General features: G+C 43.3%; 1 protein-coding gene across 3 annotated transcripts in view; it reads right to left on the bottom strand.

Moving 5' to 3' along the window:
• The window catches only part of LOC146860192 (sulfotransferase 1 family member D1-like), a 788090-nt gene that overhangs the window by 317531 nt on the left and 449313 nt on the right, over positions 1-21246 (bottom strand). For all 3 annotated transcript variants that reach the window (XM_085644033.1, XM_085644032.1, XM_085644031.1), the window contains one exon: positions 3031-3128. In XM_085644033.1, coding sequence (XP_085500159.1) covers positions 3031-3128 — 98 coding nt within the window. The remainder of the gene's footprint in view (positions 1-3030; positions 3129-21246) is intronic.

Raw genomic sequence — 21246 nt, 5'->3', positions numbered from 1 at the left:
TCTGCACACATTTAGGCAGATGTACAACTGCACCCAGACATACATACTGTGACGTGCACTCAGATTCTGCACACATTCACTCACTGATGTACACATGCCCAGGTGGTGAGTCTGTCACACCCAAACGGACATGCAAGTACAGAAACAACCACTATTATCCATTTCCACTCAATAATTCAGATACACGATTCAGCGTCCTTCGTCGCTGTACTCTAGGTCCCAAACAATTTGACAATGTCTTACATCCACTATATGTTGTGTATCCATGGTTTCTTTATGTATTTTGCTAATAAAATAAAAATAAATATTTAAAAAATAATAATTCAGATGCACAAACGCACCCAAACATCCTTAATCCCAAACATTCAGTCAGATACTTGCACTCATCCTCTGATCACACTCCCTCCGTCAGTCATATACTCACACACCTAACCAGTGGCTCTGTCATACCCACACACACATGCATATGCGCACATGACCAAAGTCACCCACCTCTATTCAGTCTCCCAGATGCACAACTGCACCCAGACTTACCCACTCTGTCACTCTGAGTCAAACACATGCACTCACAATCTGAAGACACTCACTCACTTCATCATCTACAAATGACTTTCACACACAAAACCACATGTACACACATAACTAGAGTTTTCCATTTGCGCTCAGTAACAAAGTAGTACATCTGTGCCCAGACATACATACACTGACATAGTCAGTCAGAAACATGGACTCACAGTCTTTACCCACTCACTCACTCATATGTACACGCACCGAACCAAGGACTCTGTCACATCCACACAGATATGTAAGTATTCAAACAACCACAGACATCCCCTCGCTCTCAAAGACATAAAGGCATAAGTGGTTGCAAATACGTACAGTTTTCATAATTACTGATCCACTTATCCACTCACTGTACACACAGTAAATCTTCCTTACACATATACATAAAAACACCATGCCTTAAACAAATGTTCTTTCTCTCGCTAACCAACTTAATGTTGGGGAGCGTGAGCGAGGTGAAAAACTCTACTCCACTAAGTGGAGTGGAGTTTTTTGGAACTCTGCATGCTCAGTGGAGCATAAAGTGCAGAAAACTCTGCGAACTGAGCTGAGATCACCGCATGGGCTTAGTTAGGAATGGTAAAATATCTTTCTTTCATTTTAAAAAAGACCCTAGAAATTAACTGCAAAATAAAAAAGGTTAAATGGGTGTTATAGATAGGTTAAAATGTCAGTGATAATGTAATGTTTCAATTGGAAAAGTACACAGAAATTCAACAGTTATAGTTATTATTGCTCACAATAACTTGGACTCTGCCCTGCCCTGCTTATAACCTCGCATATAACATCACTCATGACGTACTTTGATATAATTGAAAAATTAGCTTCACCAGAGTCCTCAAATATGCTGTATTCTAATCAGTGTCTGAGCTTGCTATTTCTCTTAAATATGTAACTCTAGACAAACCAATCAGGGATCTAAAGGTGGAAAACATTTAAAATTAAGTCCTTCTCCTCCGGGTGTTGACTACAATGAGCTGCCCAAAATGTGTAAAACATACAATGGTGATGTAGCACAAAGTTATGTTGCGGCAGACACAGACATTAAACATCTCTGTGCTGTTTATGCAATGTTCACGTTCAATTCCAATTGTGCAACAGGTTATCATACAACTGTCACCCGTTACAGAAGAGTAGGTTTATAAGCTGTCCCTTCATATAGGATCACATCAGTTCTGCAATTTGGGCATTTCATTGACTCCCTGTTCACCAGAAAGTGTTATTCAAATCTATAAGGGAAAAAGTACCCCCTGCTGTAAATTATAAGGATATTACAAGTCACCAAGGAGTTCTATAATCATATAGAGGAATAAGGCCAAAGGCTGAGTTTCTTTATAGGGGTAATGAGAGTCTGAGGTGACTTGCAATATTCTTATGTACAGCAGGGGGTACTTTATCCCAAATAATATATGGTCACATCATCAACTTTCCCACAAACTACTTAAAACCTTGGTGCATGGTTCATTCATATGAAAGAGAGAGCACAGTTGCAAAATTAGAGCCTCTAGTGAAAAAGTAAACAGATCCAGTAAAAAAAGGCTGATGTAGCTCTGAATGAGTAGAAACATGTAGAACGTTTCTAACTTTCTATAATTATCTGAGGAGAACATAAAATAAACACGTTTTTTCTGCTTGCCACTGTAAGCTAGAAAAAAAGTGCAGAAGATTGAAAAGCATCTTTCACTTTTGTTGCTATAAATAACAGTTCCATAACCTGACCTACCTTTGACCTTGGCTGCAGGCTCTGACAGAAGGCATTGTAACATCAAAACCCTGCTGTAATAACTTATTGCAGTTGAGTTTTGATGTCTTTTTTTATACAATCAGTGACTGTGTGTGTCGCAAGTCGATGATTAAAAAGAAATGAGATGAACGTTTATACAGGTATTGCAGAATCTCAAGTATTATAACGTGATTGCACCCAGAGCTACCAATTAAGCCACCCCTGATTTTCTAGTAACCCATTTAAATGGCATCCCCTGGCCACGAGCAGTGCGTGACACATCTGTCTCTTCACATGGTTCCCAAACTGTGAACAGTCACTTCGGAGATTGCACTTTTTCTGGAGCAGTATCCAGAATTTGGAATAGTCTCCCTTAATATCTGTGCACCCAATCTAGTTTGGGGAGGTTTTGAAATATCTGAATACATAGGTCTTTAACCAGCATCTCCTCTCTGGAAACAATGTATAGTATTTGGTGGCCAGTGTTGTTTTTATCTGGCGTATTCCTCTGTGCCAAGATGTTTAATAGTTGAATCTTTTATAAATGATTCGTCTAATAGTAAAAACGTGTCTGTTCCCCTTTGAGACTCATTTCACCAACACAATTAGCTTAACTAAAAATGAAAGTGTTATTCCAAAATAGTTGAATTATAATTTCATATAATTGAAAAAGTACATAATTGTTTACTGTAGATTATGGTCACACCCAAAACCCATGCAGGAATGCTACCTTGAAACATTACCTTACACTTGTTCTCCCAGAAGGACTTTGGAAGGTGTGTTATGGGCAGATGAGTCCGAAGTAATCTAGGTGACGGCATTTGAGAAAGCAGTTCAGTACCTGCCAATGAGAGATTTAGAAGGATTAAAATAACCGTACAATGATTCGCACTATGCTATGAAATTCAGCAATATGACATGCAAAAAGTGCAGAATATCCAGAATTGTACCACTTTTGAAAACCCATCCTACATCTGCTCTTTGTTCTTTTCATTGCATACCACTCATTCGTAGCGAGCAGTGCAAGACACTTACGGGTGACAGTGCACTTTACAAGAGTACTAGCAAAGCATACAACCCTGTGTTGGACCATGTAATTTTGATCCAGCGGAAGGTTTGGGAAAAATGTATTTCCACTTACTCACTGTCTTCTATACATTATCTAATCATTTCCTCTTCAGGCCCCTATCATCTGCATTTAGCAAACTTTAGTTCCTCCGATGAATCTTTTATGTGAGCTAGCAGGGACTTAGATATAAAGAGAACATGTGGCACATTCTTACGAGGACCCGAAATAAGAAGATGCCCAATTCATGATGACGATTAAAAACTTTAAAAAAACAGTAGTCAAATAAACATTTCGACAAGATGTTCCACACCGAGACTGATACAAAATGATACAATTTCTCAAGCATATCATTTATCTAATCCTCAATTTCAATGGTCAAGAAACACAAATCACATATAAGCTTTTGTTTGTTAAAATCATTCAGTACAATTAGCCACACAATGTCATACAGATTCAGTAAATAGACATTTCTACTGATCACCTAGGGAATATACATACAGATAAAGAGAGATATGGAAAATCAAGTTCGGCATTTAGGTTATACAAACCAAATATGCAGAGTTGAAACACAAGGAATCACAGGAATGAGTGCATAACTCTCCAGCCAAAGAGTTATACCTGCTCACTTTACCAGCCAGTAAAGAACAGGTAGACTCAGTTCAGAAAGTTCAGTTCATATTAGTTTGGCATAGGGAACAAGAGTCAAAGTTCAGTCCGACTGCATGCCAGGAAATTGAAAATGATAGCCAGCAGCCCGACTCCTCCTCTAAGGGGGCAATTGTACTTCCAAAGGTTCTCAGTTTATGCCCACAAAGTGTCACTTCCATAGTACATTATGATTTCCATTGCTTGTCCACGGTGGATTGCTCATGGTGTGATCAATACCTCACTAAGAAATCCAGAAGCATTAAGTAATCCTTTTTGCATATTCATCAAATGTAATAACTTTATATTTTCATCCTTTACTCGGAATTGAGAACATTCATTTGTTCACCAACTGTGTGTTCCTAGACGCTCTCTCTGAGTTTGCAATTGTATTGATAGATTTCTGTCAAAAGTGTTGCTAAGCCAGAAAAGAACACATTGTTCATAGGCATAAACAAGAAACTGTCAGGAAAGTTCTCATAGCATCTGAAATGACTACTTCAGCAAGATTCTGTTTTCAAAACAAGAAAAAAAGCATTTGAGGCCTACACATAAAATGGTTAAATCATTTCCACGTTATCATTTCTTAGTAAACTTTACTCATAACAGTTTTCCCCATCAGCTACATATCAATTTTATGTATACTTATAAGGACATTTCACACATTTTTATTTTTTCAAGCAGATTACTATGCATCACATTTGTTATTCACGTTTCTTTTCGCATACTACTAGAATAAAACAGAAAATCCTATTACTGTTAAATTAAGAATAACCAAGAATTTGAATCGTCTTTAAGCGCTTCATTATGTAAGCATTCTTTTTGCTCCTCAAGTTAGGTAATCAGCAGCACATTTTCTAGGTTATCTATGTTTATTTTCTTAATCACATGAGTACATTAAAGCAAATAACTGTTTGTCTCTTTCTTTATTAACGTCTTTTCACAATTTTCAGTTTTTCAGAACACTTCTGCATGCTTTTACGATGCAGGAAAAGATCTCATGTTACTCGTCATTTTGCACATTTCATTAAAATTAGTATTGTAATCTCGTTTAATAGTGAAAATTGATAAGAGGAGATCGTCTTTAAACTTTTAACGCTTGATCAATATTTATCTTCAAGGATACCTGCTAGCTTCTACTCATAAAATGGATGACTTGCTCAATGTTGTTAGAGCTGGCTTCCAGCTATTCCAAGGTAATTAAACATAAAAATGACAGCATACTTTGATGTTCTATAGTTGTGGGATGATGCTATGCTCTTGAATGCAGTGATGGTTGCTAAAATGGAATTAGTGAAGAAGTTGAGTTCTGACCCAGCCCACTGTATGACGTGGCTGTGACTGGGATATCTGCTATGTGTAACTTATTTAAGAGGGTTTCTACAACTCATATATGGATGTGTGAGCCATCTTTTTGAGACTTAACATTGGTGATAAGTAATGTGCTGCTACAGCATGAACAAGCTGAAGAGGCTGTGCACCAATACCCCAATGTTATTGATGGAGCAGGGTTTCGCGAAAATAAAACCTGCTCGGATTGAACCCTCAGTAACATTCATTAACAGTGTGCTGTGAAAAATATTATTAAAGAAATGCTAAAATAAGGGGAAATGCTTTTGCGCATGCGTGTACTAATGCACGGAACAAGGCCGCAAGTGCTTTGATAAAAGGACTAATGCTGCTTTAATGCACGTTAATAATGATTGCTAGAAATAACACGGGTTGTGCATGGGTTAGTGCAATGCTTGGATGGTGTGCAATGAAATTATATTACATGAAAATAAAAAATGTTTGTGTCTGTTTTCTGTAGAAAAGCAAGCATGGGCCTACTTTCCTGCATGCCGGTCTGGGGTTAATATTCGGTAAAGAAAATAAAAATGACCAAAGTGGACTTTGAATGAGAAGAGAGAACGCAAAGGCATGAAAATGACCTTTGTAGTGTGCTGACTGACTGCCAAGCATTGGAATTTTTTTTTCTCGATATCAGTGGAAGCGAGCAACTTCCTACACGAGATGGCAAACAATGGAAGCGCAGAGACTTGCAACATGTAGTGAACTGCAGGAAATATTTACTATGATTGTGTTCAAAGTTGTTTCCTGGGAAGAATCTGTCGTAATGCTGAATGTTTAAGACAGAACATCTCCATCCCTAGCCAATGAGAGACAGAGTTAGTTCTCATATTGAAACATATGTGGGTTGGACATTTAGGTTTTAGGGTCTAATTGAAAGTCTCCGGTGGGTGTGGTTAGGGTCGGTTAGCTGTTTCCAGATAAAGGCCTACCTGTTTCCTGACTTAATCTTTGCCACTCAACTCTTCTTGAGCGGCCTTACTGCCCTTCTTGGCCAGAGGGTAGTTTTCCCTGTTTTTTGGGTTAGTGTAGATAATATCCTGAATTAGCATATTTATTTGCAAATGTATTTTGTCTCTGAAACGTTTCTCTCTTCGCCTATCCACTCCTTCAATGCATTGTTTATTTGACATGAGTTTGATTTTATGCATTGTTAATATTTTCTTTCTGTGATAATCTGTTTTTCATTGTATGACTGTATTTAATGAGCATTCATTTCACTTTATTTACGATAAATATTATAAATTACACACTGAGTCTGTTAATATTTAGTAGTATACAAGTATATAATTACTGCTATCAACTTTTCAACTATAGGTTAGTCGACACAAAATATATACATATTATCAAGAGAAATGCAGGTTATGTTGTGTACTTTGGTAAATCAACCATAAACTTGCGAACATATAAACTTGCAGGTGTGCTGACATTGGTGGTGGCATGCCTACTCGTGCACATGATCAGTCACCTGCACAGTGCATCATCATTTTGGCGTCAGAGAGAGATATGTCTTTGTGCAGACGATTGGTATATATGTGCTGATGAGGCAAGGGGGAAATTATGACATCCTCACGCATCTCCAGGCAATGTGCACACTTGCCTGTACGTGAGATGCAGTCCTGTGACCACTAAGTGGGGAAGCATCTAGTGAGTCTGCATTCCAGACACACATGCAATGTCACAACAAAGTGACCATGTAGGCCGCTAGCTAAAAGATGCACATCCAAAAATGCACACAAACAGCAGACTTGACTCAAAGTGCAATGGAATACAATTTGCAGGGGGGTATGCCTACAACCCCACAGTACGTGGACAATGCAGATTAGGAATGTGTCACACAATTATGTACTGCATGGCTTGTATGTGAGACATACTCACAGAACCTAAACGTGCCTGTAAAGCAGAATGACAACCAAAGTATGACAAAAAGCAAGGATAGCAAAGTTGCAACAATTAAAGAGAAAGTCAGAAATATCACCCTCAGCCCTTAGGTCTAATTACACTCCTCCACCCCCAAGTCTACAAATCTGCCATACAGAAAACAGCATTCCACATCAGTCCTGATGTGAGTTGCCCATCATATGCAATTAAACTTAACTGTTTGGTAACTCAAATCTGTCAGTGAACTATTTTGCAGTCAGATGGTTATAACCCACACGCTAAGCCAGCCATAGATAACCAGAACCAGGAAAGCATGTATCATCCACGTCAGCAGCTGTGTGGCACATACACAAACACACATCACCCTGCCATTTGCATCTCTTCTGAGGGTGGCAGTGAAAAGGCCTGAGCACCATAAATAGGCATCATGAAATGCACATACATCAAATCACAGACCACTCACACACCACACGTGGGGTCAACCTTGAGGGTACTGGGTGTTGCCACTGTCAGTTTAGACAGCAGCAACCACAATAGAAACTCACTATGCACCATACTCACAATGGGTAAGCCAACAGGAGGGCAGTAATCAATGCATGCAGGATAAAAAAGTATGGATGACATGCACACAAAAAACAATGACAATAGACAAAGCTACCTGGATGCACATGTGTACTACATAGTGCTGCACATGTTAAAACTCCAAGTAGGCTCTCATTGCTAATGTGCACAAAGGGGACCCTCCTCACACATAACTCATCTTGCACAAAACACATGTGCATTATCCAGCAAAGCAGCGTGTCAATGAGCCACACTGACAAGGCAAGTGACAGTGCATGATGAATAGCATGCCTGCAGGTACAACATCTTAACATGGTGCCGGTCACCTCACTGAGGTGGCTGAGTGTGGACCACATCCTTAAAGGAGCAGGTCACACTCTGACACATCCTTGCGTACATACAACCCCTGACCTATACAATACATTTGATGACAAACAATGCAACTCTGACCAAGAGCCACCCAGCTTGTGACATCTCAGCATTATAAATGCAAAGAACTGTAAGGCTCACTGGCTGAAAGGTATAACAGGCAGTAAAACTAAAGCTACAAGTACCACAATCACACAATGCAGTGCACACACCTACAAATCTTAGCTCATCAACATTGACAAATATGTGGAACAAACTGTATCACTCACACAAAAGAACATAGGACACAACATGTGCTGTTTGTGGGTACAAATATGACAAGCATCATTCGTCATAGCTGTAAACTGTGAGATGACAATGTACAGCAACAACATCACATAGGTTATGTCCTCAAAATAATCACTATCCCGCAACAAATAGGCATCTTCCAATAAACAGTCAGAATGTACACTGTCCTGCAGTCTGCTTCTAATCTCATACAATGCATGATCCTACATGAAACACACAGTTAATATTTATCTCCCTTATCACATTGCAGAGGGAGAGACACCACCTGCTGGACAGCAGACTGGACCATCCTGCACTGATGACGATTACACCACCATTAATCAGGATGAACTGCAAATTCTGATCAATTCACTCATCAGCCCACCTCCAGGATCAGGGCAACCCAACAGCATTTTGGCAACCCCACCCCCTGCACAAACCAACCAGCAGCAAGCACCTCTCACCACATCTGGCTCCCAGGACCTCAAGGACCCACATCTGGCCTTCCAACGCCATGTGCTAGAGGTCCAGCGGGAGATGGCTGATCAGGTGCGGGTGGGGTTTGAGATGCTGGCGGCCAAACTTGATGCCATATGTGGGTGTCTGAGTCCCATCCGGGACCACATACAGAAGCTCACAGACACCCACAGCCCGCTCTCCAACGGTCCATGGCTGACATTGCTGGAGTCATGATTCTGAGACAACACCAACTGTCAGGTCAGAGTGGCTCCAGCAATCTCAGCCAGGATTTGTCCAACATTCGTAAGAGCATGGAGCGGATGCAGGCACAACAATTGGCTGCCAGGGCTGAACAGCAGCACGATGTTGCTGAAATCTATCATGCCCTGCAGCTGCTCATCACTGCATTGCTGCCCCAAGGTCTGGTATCAATAAATGCTGCTGCTGCTTCTACATCCTCAGCTCTGTCCCCTGATGTGTCAGTGCCTCACAGTCCTGCACCAACTATACCAGCACCCACATGTGAGGCACGTGACACATCAGAGGACAAAGATGAGGATGACAGTGCATTATTGCAAAAGAGCCTGTTTCTTCTTGGTTCTGGGCCTAGTATCATGCCACGGAAGATCACCTTCCACAGTCTTCCACTGTCCACCGAAACTCACCTAAGACCTCCACATGGACAGCCAAATCATATTTTTCTTACCAATGACACTGCAATCAGCCTGCGGACTGAACTGTACTTCCTCCCTTGGACCTCTTACCAACAAAGGACTCTGTCTTGCCCTTTAACAGGCATCCATGCAATGTGTGGTTGTATGGCAAAGCACTGGTCCAAACTTCATTCTGTTAATGTACATTAAAAACTTGAACTCACACTGTTGTGTGTTGTCTATGACCAATCAAGTATAGAAGTCTGTAAAATGTGTATGGACAATGAATCCACCAGAAGGTACCCCAAGGGAAATTCGAGCAATGTACATGTTTTACCTGGCACAGATAGGCAGTGAGATGCCTGTGTATGTGTCAACTATCTGTGCCCTTATTGCAAAAGAAATACAATCTAGCTATATCACAACCTATACCCACGTCCAATATGGAAATTGGCATGTGTGCTAAAATGTCAAAGTTTGTAGCAAAACCAAAGGGGATGATGGACGGAGTGTTGAACATTGCAAGCACTCACCCCCAGTCAACTGATCTGGGTTTAATCCATCATCATTCTTTAGCTCACTCCGCCATCCCAGTTCAGACATGGCCATATGCAAATCCGTCTGACCCTGTGCCTCAGGGGAACAGTCCAGCCCGAACTGCCAAGCCATGTCTTCCCTGGACCTGAAACAAGCATCCTGTGACCGGTTTCTGGCTAATCAGCCGTCATCAGCCAGGCTAGCTTGAATCCAGTGGCAAAGAGAGCAAGGGACCCACGTCTGGGCATACCCTGCCAACTTAGGGCGAACAAAGCAAAACCAAAGGGAATGATGGACAGAGTGTTGAACATTGCAAGCACTCACCCCCAGTCAACTGATCTTTATGCAGCAGGCCACAAGTAGTGTCCCACTTAACACCTGCAAACAATTTTCTCTTGGCATATCTACTCACACTCTATGTGGTGGACAACACCTGTTGTGATGGTGTACATTCCATGTCACATCCCAAGATGGTGCACACCATATTCACATTGCTGAAGACATGTAAGGGCACATGTCTACCATACACATATGGAACCACATTGATGGCATCAGTGAAGTTGAGTTGCCAATAGGAACCCACACCAAAGTGCAAGGCGTCAGTTAGCCCCTTCCCGTGGACAAACAATGCACAACAAATTTTTACCCCTCTCATGCTGTGATCACTCTGAGCGTATTGGGCAATGTGTCTAGGGATGCGTGGTGCACTGCACTTAGCATATAGTCAGATGCAAGGTCAACATTTCAAGGGGGCATTACTACGAGACAATGCCAGAGGAACAGTTGGGACACGTGTCTATGACACTGTCACTACAGGAACCAATGCAACATTTACCCCCTTGTGTGCAGCAGAACAGTGTACATGCAACAAAACGTTACCTTTGACAAAATCACATTTTGAAATATTAAGTGAGTCATGAAACGCATTGATGAGAAGTGAAGTCACTATACCTAACTGTACTACTCATAAATGCCATTTGTGAATAACGTAAAATGTAAACTCATTACTTACTCTCAGATTACTTATCTGAATCAGGATGACTGTTGTGCCATGTGCCGTACACAATGAACACACACATTTACTAAATCATGCATGTGCCTGAGTTTGAGACTCCATACACAGGAACATATAATTCAGAGGAAGCTGACACACTGGCAATATGCAGAAAGTGTGCAAAGCTCTGTGCAATGTAGATGGACACCAGTAGCAACTGATATGGATGTGTGTGACGGAATCTGTGTTACCCTGCGCATACATCCATCTCAATGATGGATAACATTAGCAAAATATATATACTCTCAATGCCATGTCCCTAGGTTGTGTTGTAAATGTGCAACACTGTGCTGTACAACTCTGTGAGTCACACTTAAGATGAAGAACGTGACAAACACAGTCCCCAGACTAGGCCCTAAATACTACTCGCCACCCTGCCATCCATGCAAGTTCACTGTGCTCGCATCTAAGGTATCCTGACACAATACATCATGCTAAGTAACATGTCATGACCAGACTTACACATTCCATGGGTTGTCCAGTGATGCTATGAGTTGCATACAAGCCAAAAAGCCACACTCCGCAACATCATCTCTGACAGACGTGCAAGCAGAAATACAAATTTTAAAACTTTAATTTCAACTGCAAATATAATTAACAACCCTAAACTAACACTGAGCAATAGAACTACTACTACAATCTAATCAAACTCGAAAAATTGGACGTACCTAAACTATCTACCCTAACTAATCCTAAACACACAACAACATATCTTAGACACTAACCCCCTTTCCACCCTTCAGGCACACCACGAGACAGGACAAAGACATATAAGCTATACACAAACTAACTACACATGTAACCTACACAAAGATAGATTTTTTTGTATATTTTTGTATTTTATTATTCAAAAAATACATCAAACACCCATCCAAAGGTAAAGGAAACTTATCCCCAAATACGGCATAATAATAAATATCTAAAACCTACCTTAAAAGCTAACACTAACTATAACCTACGCTAAAACTACACTGCCTAACAATTAAACGAACTAACCTAACACTACCTAATAACAGATCTTAAAACATTGGGGCAAGGGTGAAGAGGGGAATGGGGTCCAACATCTCCAGGCATCATGTCAGTCCAAAATGTTTTTTAAGGTCCGTTAAATGTCTGTTCATATTAGCTATTTCCCGCTGCATCTCTGCCAGTAACACATTGTTTTCATGAATCACCCTCCTGTCCCTAACTGTAAATGGCACCACCTGATCACCAGGTGCAGGTGGGGTTGTTCCTTGGGGGTGTTTGGCTGTAGGGGGATGTGACACCTGTCCAGGCTGGGATCCACCACTGATGCCAGAGGGGCCTGGGATGGGCTGTGTGCCAGTTGCCGTAATCTCGGGCACCGCCTTCAATGTCCCTTTCTTGCGTTCTTCCTGGTGCCTCTTGGCCATGTTGCGGTAACCCTTTGCCACCTTCTTCACATGCTTAAAGCGGTCCTTCCTCACCTGAAAGGCATTTTGTTCCGCTGGTGTCATATTGTCTGTAAAATATCAACAATGGAAATTTTGAGTCTGTTAAAGTTCTGCAAAAACATCTGTAATACAAGATCACTTAAACATGGAAGCCTACACTCCAGCGTAACTATGTGAAGTCAGAGAGTGACCTGGACAACGAAATGTTGAAGCATGGATCAGTGACTACATGCTTGGGACACTGACATGACAGTGCATGGCATGGTACATGTACTGTCACAAACAAATGGGACTGACAGGGTCAAATGATGGTGCCATGACATACCCGGGCTGAGGGTGACATGTACAAGCAAACGGAGGAAGGAGGCATTATTCCTCCGTGTGCAGCACCACCCTCATCCTCTCCTGTGACACAGTGCTGCATGATATGTGCAATGCCCATGTGCAGGCCTGTGTGTCCCCCAGCAACTGTGTGCAGTTCATCAAGTCATCGCCAACACAGGCACTCTTGCACAAAAGTGCATGGGTGTCTGTGTGCTGGGGGCCTGGTAAATGTTTTGGAAGTTTACCCAACCTGCGCTGGAGATATCAGGGGACAGCCCTACTCACACTTTCAACTATGCTGCATCATGCAGCACACATGTAAACACATTGTATGGATGAACACTGAGTTATAGAGTTATACATGATGCAGTGTCCCGCTCTCCAAAACTCCTACACAATATGTGAAATGTTGCCGCAGACAGGGGGAAAAATCGTTTTCTCAAAATTCTCAATCCCTCATGCATGTCTTGTATCCACTAAGCTCACTTCTTAGTGAATCAATATAAGCATACCTTTACAACGCAAAAAGTCACAATGCATTCCCCATTGTAACGGCACCCCTCAGTCTCAATGATATGCACCTTACTTACTATGTGTATCACAGACTGGGGATGGGCAAGGTTACAACAGTGAGACCAGTGCATTGCTCATATGTCACTTAATGATTTGGGCACACTTCTGACTTCAACAGTACATCATCACACTGTAGGCAAGGGACATGTGATACACACCCATACTGCATACTACAACGATCATTTGACCCAGACATCCAAGACATTGCACCATGCCAATATATTTTGTCCCAACTCACCAATGGCGTGTGGGTCCTCGAAGCTGTCGATGTCCCCCTGTGTGAATGGTGGCCGGCCATCTGTGAGACAAGAAAAAATATATGTGTTGGAATCAGATATTAAATCATATGTGTCATATTCCTCATACCAATCATCACCATAACAGAAAATGCTACGCAACTGTAGTGTTGCGTTTCATGGTGGATCCATGATTTGGTCCACTGTGACTGCCATTCACAAGAGAACAGTGAATGCTGGGTCGGGACAAACCAGACTGTAATGCTAGCTAACATGCACATGCTAGTGGTGTGAGACATCCACAAGGCAGCATTACTACATGCATCATGATGTTATACATGCTCTTTTTACAATGGCATTGCTGCCGCTCGCACAAGGCAGTGTCACAGAGCTTGTTGGTGTCTGACAATCTGGTCATGTCCAATTTCCTTTGGCCATTTGTCCCTATAAAATACAAAGTCACACATCAACTATGTTCACAGGGCAGCGTAGGTAATGTAACACAATTCATGAGGAAACACACTGCTCACATGAACAGTTCCTTGGATAGTGCATGTACAGTCACCCCTGCCATACACAAACAATATTCTGCATGCACACACTTTTTGTGCAGGTGTGCCAGCTATGGCACAACAGTGATCAGTGTTGCTCCTTTGCAGTGCACACACTAGCACCCTATGCTTGTCAATATGAAGCAGCGTTGAGTCTCGGATGTGCCAATGTTATGCGTGAGTGCATTACATCTCCCACCAACCTTTTTTCACAGTGACACCAGTGTCACAGACGTCCTAATTTATTTTAGTTACAGCAATCACAATGAAATGTAGAGTTTGTACTTACCACCCTGTATGCCAGTCATGACTCCCGTGTAGTCCAAGAGAAAAAGCTTCACAGGCCAGCAGATCCTGCCAGCGGTGCTTCCACTGGTGCGCGGTACGGTCCACTCCAAAGAACTGGAGCATCTGCACTCGTGCATGCTCCCACCTCATCTTCCGCACACTGACGTTGTATCCTTGAAGGATACGGCCTCCCCTCTCCAACATTAAGGGCAGGTAGAATTTAATCATCCAGAAGAAGCCCCCCAGTGCCCCCTCGGAAATCCTGCCCTCCTTGCCCACACCTGGCATCTCCCTGCACACCTGAGCTCCCGCAGCCAAAAATTATAACCCTCTAATATATCACCAAGAGCTACTAAGAAAGTTAACTAACCCAGACAAACACCTGACAAATCTGAGTTCAAGAAACAAAAAACCACACAAAATAAGTACACAACACTTCACAGACCCTATCAACAGGACACAGCAACACTCTCAAAATCTCAACACTGCAGCACACACCACCAAACACCTCCAACACTCTCCACAATCACCAGCAATGTGCCCAAAAGAGAAGGTGAAAGTGCAAGACAGGACTCCAGTAGACAGGAAGCATGCAGACATCATTTCCTGTCTCAATGCAGCCCGTTTTAGAGAAAGCGGTAAAATCTGCACGCAATTAGGCTCATGAGTAACATTTAGCATTGTATAATGTGTTGAGCGATGTATTTTTCCACCAGGCAAGGAAAAAAAACATTGTGTTATTGTTGTAGCGGCAAAATCTTCATGCTCACAGCAAATTCATACACAGATGTACAGTCTTAGAGCTAAATTCATTTCAGACACCTATGACAACATGAAATGCTTGATTGGCACACAAATGACACCCTAAATATTCACAACACATGACACCCTAAATTGCAACTTTCACCCCAGCTGACCCCATAATTGAATATTTCACTACAATAAAAACAATCAATCAGGGGAATTGTAAGTGTGCTACTCACCCGTGGGGGTCACGAGGCACTGGGGTGGTGGTGCGCAGATCTGTTGGCGAAAGAGCTAGCTCTTGAGGGGCTTCATGAACATGTTCATGGAGGGAGCATGTCTGATGCCTGTTGCTAGCTTGGGCCAGGTCTTGGCTGCAATGTTACAGAAGGATCTTCTGCATGCTCAGGATCTGTGGATGCAAGGGTTTTTGGCCAGTGATAGTTTTGAAAATTGTTGTTGTCTTTTGGGTATGTATAAGTTGATTCTGTAATTGAGGTATTTGTGTCCATTGTTGTGTATGCATTTGTAGGCATGAGATGAGGATGTTGGAGCTGACTGTTTTCTCCTCTGTGAGCCAGTGGAGTAATTGTAGGTGTTGACTGATGTGTATGTGCCAGGGAATGATGAGGACAAGTCTGGCGGTGGTGTTCTGTATTGTCTGTAGTTTGCAGGGTGTGGACTGGCTGATGCATAGTACAGGCTGCAAAGGTGAGGAGTGAGATGGTCCGGTAGTTCTTGAGGCCGGTGGGGTCAGCTGTGTGCTTCTTGAGCAGGGCCATTACTTCTGCATGCTTCCATTTGTCTGAGCAGGTGCATGTTTTGAAGGTGGTGATGTTGCGTACTGGTTTGTGTGCATTGGCAGATGCGGCTCTGTGGTAGTTGTGAGGGGTCCAGGTGTGTGGGCCACCGAGTGGATGACTTTCATGGAGTAGGCAGTGTCTTCATCCGTGCCTGGTGTCCATTTGGAGAAGGTGGTCTGTTTGGTGTCTCAGGGCTGCGGGTTGTCTGGATGCTGCGATCGGTGTGTGGTCAAGCAATTTGTCTTGGTGGTTTATGAAATTGAGGCGGCAGTGGGTTCAAAGGTAATAGTAGATGACACCCTCAAAAACATCTTTGACCCCATTTTGCGCCCATTTTTCCTCTTTGACCCCATTTTTCATAGTGAGGTACTTATGCAGGACAGTAAAATGCAGACATGGTATGTGTGTAGTGTATTTTTATTGACAAAAACCGTGTTTGGGGTCATTTTGCAGTGACATACATTTGATGGGGACTGTCACAATGTGACGTGGTCAGTTGAAGAAATTGTTTATTATTCGGTTCCTTCGGTCAGTTCCTACGGCATTAACTGTGGTGTGTGCTCCATCTGCCTCATCTTCATCTTCATCCTGGCCATTGTCCGGTGCAGCAGGCACTTCGATCCATGGAGCATTGGTGCACACACATATATTGTGCAATACACAACATGCTAGGATGATTTTGTTCATCATTTTGGGGTCTGTACAGCAGTCTGCCACCTGTGATATCCAGGCTATGGAAACGTGACTTTAGCACGCCAAATGTGCACTCCACAATTGACCGGGTGCGTCTGTGGGCCGCATTATACTGACTCTGTGCCTGGGTGGTGGGGTATCGGAGGGATGTCATCATCCACGGGCATAGTGCATATCCTTGATCATCTGTAACATGTGATGGAGAGATGTGTTCATTAGCGGGTATGCAGGCTGTGTTGTTAGTGTGGATGGTTTTGTGCTGTGTGATTTGCGCTATATTGGATTTCATGTTAGCCATGTGTCGCTTCTGACTGTTTACCAGCATCAATGCTAATTGTTTTGCCTCACAGTTGATCCTCTGTCCCCTGAGCCATTTTGATTGTGTACGCTGCACGGTTGCATCTCTGACACTACTACTGTGCTACAATGTGAAGGCCATCTGTGCATAACCGCAGACATAACACACACACCAAAAGGCACCCTGGCTCTTCTAGCATCTAGCCATTGCACTCATCCTCCGTCCTCAAACTCAATGGCATGATAACTTTCAAATGGCAATAGGGCACACCAGGCACAGATCACGTTCAGTTCTGATGCTGCCGCAAGACCTGCCCGACCGCACTACTCAGGCTGTTTCGTGTTCAGAGCTGCCACAGAGCAACACTAAGCAGCTCCCTCCCCTGCAGGGACCACTGAGGGCAGGAACACTTCACCCACACCATCAACATCATCAGACGCCACACCATCCACTCCATGGTCTACATACATATTCCTGAGCAGAGGGTCTAAATCACATACCATGAATACACAAAATCCATTACAATCTGTGAAATGTATGCAACATAGAGCTTGCAAGAAAGCCCACCTCGGTCACATACAAACTCAAAGATGGCAGATGCATCTTCTGACACATGCAGAAGAACTGGTATGAGATTGAGGATACCATTAAACATCACCACCTACAAGGACACAAAGCTCATAATCTCCATCAACAATACTCCCACACACCACACCTGGCTTTCTTGGAGGGTTTGCTGTCAGTTGCAACATGAATGATGACCAGCTGGGTGTGCTATACGCAGAGGAGACATGAGTCCTCATCCTCATAATGAAATCATCAGCATGTGGCATCATCTGGTAGGAAGGCAGCTTCAGCAGCCCTCCCAGCCTAGGTATGTAGGCACCGTATGTGACTCCTCCCTCTCCATGAACCAATAGGTCTACACAGTGGCCTGCAGCTGCTTCAACTGCCTCTGCATCTTACATGCAACCTTCAAATGGATCCCCCCATTGTCAGGTAAGACAGTCACCCACACAGTCATTGGCATCATGCTGGACTATGGAAACTCACTATACACCCACATTGGCAGGACTGCACTCAGCTTTGTCCCGACTGCCCAGCACAACCCCGACACACTGTGCCTTGTGTACATACTTTTATTATGGATCAAGTTCCTCCATCAAACATACTTGGTTTCCACCTCTCCCCACATTTGGAAATGTGTGGGCGGAGGGGCTAAGCCTTTGGGGATGGTTAGTCTACATAGCTAGCCACAGTTCCTACCGTTCCTTGTGTTGTTCTGTCTGGTAAGTGCAAAAAGAACAATTGATGGGCAGAATGCAGTACAATGTCATACATTCACCCCAGTGCAGCGATCTGGGCCAAAATCCATTGTTTGTTTGCTCGCCATTCCAGTTTGGACCCAGCCATATGCAAATCAGTCTTGACCCTGCACCCAATGGGAACAGTCTAGCCCGAACTGCCAGGCCAGGTCCTCCCTGGACTGGAAACAAGCATCCTGGGACCGGTTTTGGGCTACCAGCCCTCATCAGCCAGCATAGCTTGATTCCAGTGGCATGGAGAGCACGTGACCCACGTCTGGACATACCCGTCCCACTCAGGGTGGCAAATGCAAAAAGAACAATTGATGGACAGAATGCAGAACAATGTCATACATTCACCCCAGTGCAGCAATCTGGGTCTAAATCCATCGTTTTTCTGAGGCACAGGGTCAAAACTGATTTGCATATGGCTGGGTCTACACTCGGGTGGCATGGTGAGCAAAAGAACAATGGATTTAACCCAGATCTCTTGACTGGGGGTAAATGTATGATTTATTCAGCATTCCGTACATCATTTGTTTGCGTAGCACTTTTCACCCTAAGTGGGATGGGTATGCCCAGACGTGGGTCCCTTGCTCACTGTGCCACTGGATTCAAGCTAGCCTGGCTGATGAAGGGAAATACCCAGAAACCGGTGCCAGAATGCTTTTTTCTAGTCCAGGGAGGACCTGGCTTGGCATTCTGTCTGGACTGTTCCCATGAGGCACAGGGTCAAGACTGATTTGCATATGGCTGGGTCTAAACTGGGGTGGCATGGTGAGTAAAAGAACGATGGATTTAACCCATATCTCTTGACTGGGGATGAATGTATGATTTATTCAGCATTCCGTCCATCATTTGTTTGCGTGTCTGGTAAGTGGGCATGTTGATTGACGTGTTGTATGAGAAATTATGACATGTACATTCTAACAATTGGGAGTTGCATGTATGTGCAGTTGAGGCGTGTGGTGTGTTAAGTTGGTACTTACCGACAAGAACTACATTTCCGTATGTGCCATCCTGGAAGCGCTGGCTTATGATGGACTGTTGGAAGATGTAGGAATCATGCACAGTCCCAGGAAACTTGGCTATGACATTGATGAACAGTCCCCGGTGGTCCACTATTGCCTGCACATTCATGGAATGTGTGTGCGTTCTGTTGCGGTATATGTGTGCACTGTCCGCAGGGGGCACAAATAGGACATGTATGCAGTCACTTGCCCCCAAGACCTGTGGGAATCCGGCTATGGCATGGAAGCCTTGCTTGGTCGCAATCTGTTCCTGCACAGTGTTGGGGAAGTGAAGGTGCTGGGGTATCAGGCTGAGTATGCCATCCAAGACAGTAGGGAGGAAGATTGAAAAGGCTGTCTGTGATACTCCACCGACTCTGGCCGTTGATGGTTGAAGGGTCCCAGAGGCCAACATGTGCAGCACAGCCAGCAGCGTTGTCTGCGGAGGAATGTTTGTTCTCCGCTGTGTTGGTGCCGTCAGCCCTTGGGCTATCAGATTTAGGATGTGTTGGATGGATGTCCTCTTGAGCCTGTAGTGGGCAATGACATCCTCTGGCGTTAGGTCTGGGAGGCTGACATGTCTGCGCAGGGCCCGCAGTCTTCTTCAGCACTGCCTCGGTGGTGGTCCTGGGGGAGGTGGCAGTGGCGGTGGTGGTTGTTGCCTTCATGGTGCTCCAAGCAGAATGAATAGTACCTCTATGGCATCAGTGGCTCTTCAGATGGGTCTCTGTGCTACTCTCCCTTATATACCTCTCTTTTTCACCATTTTTAGACCTGCTTTTTCCTGGTCTTAAGTTACTGCTGCTGAAGGGCCTTAGCATTTTTTTTTTTATCGCTTCGCGGGTCCGGGCCATCATTGATAATAGTGCGATGTGGTCTTAGTGAACGCCTAATTGCATATCATTAGCGAAAACTATCGCTGGCATACATGGCGATAGGAAAATCGTCCGAGATCACCAGAAAGCTGTTGCCAACGCATGCTAGTGACAGCTTGATGATAGGGCGATAAATTAACGTTGCATTAGCGGCACAAAAGTGACGCTAAAGCGCCGATAAATTGCTTGATTATGTGCCCCAATCTCTTTTACTAGTGGAGCAGACAAAGTAGCATTGTTTTATGTTGTTTCTAACAAACATTTAGTAGAGAAAAACCTAGAAATACATTGCTGTATTATTTTGTAAAGGGAGGGTCAGTAGCAGGAGTAATACTGATGTCACAAAAAGCTGTGCTGACATTGGTCAGGCAGTGGGCACGTAGTGAGCCGTGATTGGTTGGTTGCTGTGAGCTGCATTGCTACTGGTTAGAACAGTGAATACGTAGTGTGCAGTGATTGATTGGTTGGTGTGAGTCGCTCTGGTATTAGACGAGCGCTAGCAAATTGAATAAGCAGAATTACAGAAGGATTTTGTTTTCGTTTGCTGAGATATTTAGCGTAAAAGAGTTGAAAAATGAAGATGGTAAAAAGAATGAAAGATTGCTTTAAAAAAGACAAGCCGATAGTTACTAGAGAGGGACTTCCTGTACCTCCTCCGAGAACACCTGCTTCTTTCAAGATGTTGGAACGTGGGTATCATACATGTACATAGAATTGGATGAGTTATACAGAAGATAATGGAGTTTTAGATTTTCCAGAACGTGGTACATTTAACGTAAGGATTTTGGAGAACTTGAGAGGACGAATGAATTAATTGAAACCAAATCCTAGACCTATGCAGTATGAAGCGCTTGAGGAATGCGAACATGAGCCATATAAACGAGACAGAGACAGGAATGGAAGTAAATACAGGAATATAATATTGAGGTATTCTGAGGCTAGATTGGAGGATCAAATGAAAAGATGGAGGAGAGATATAAATGCAGACGGATTTTATCCA

Source organism: Triturus cristatus, chromosome 3_1, assembly GCF_964204655.1.
Source record: "Triturus cristatus chromosome 3_1, aTriCri1.1, whole genome shotgun sequence".
NCBI classification, from domain to species: Eukaryota; Metazoa; Chordata; class Amphibia; order Caudata; family Salamandridae; genus Triturus; species Triturus cristatus.
Note: the sequence above shows the minus strand (reverse complement) of the source record. Positions and strands in the feature narration are given on the sequence as shown.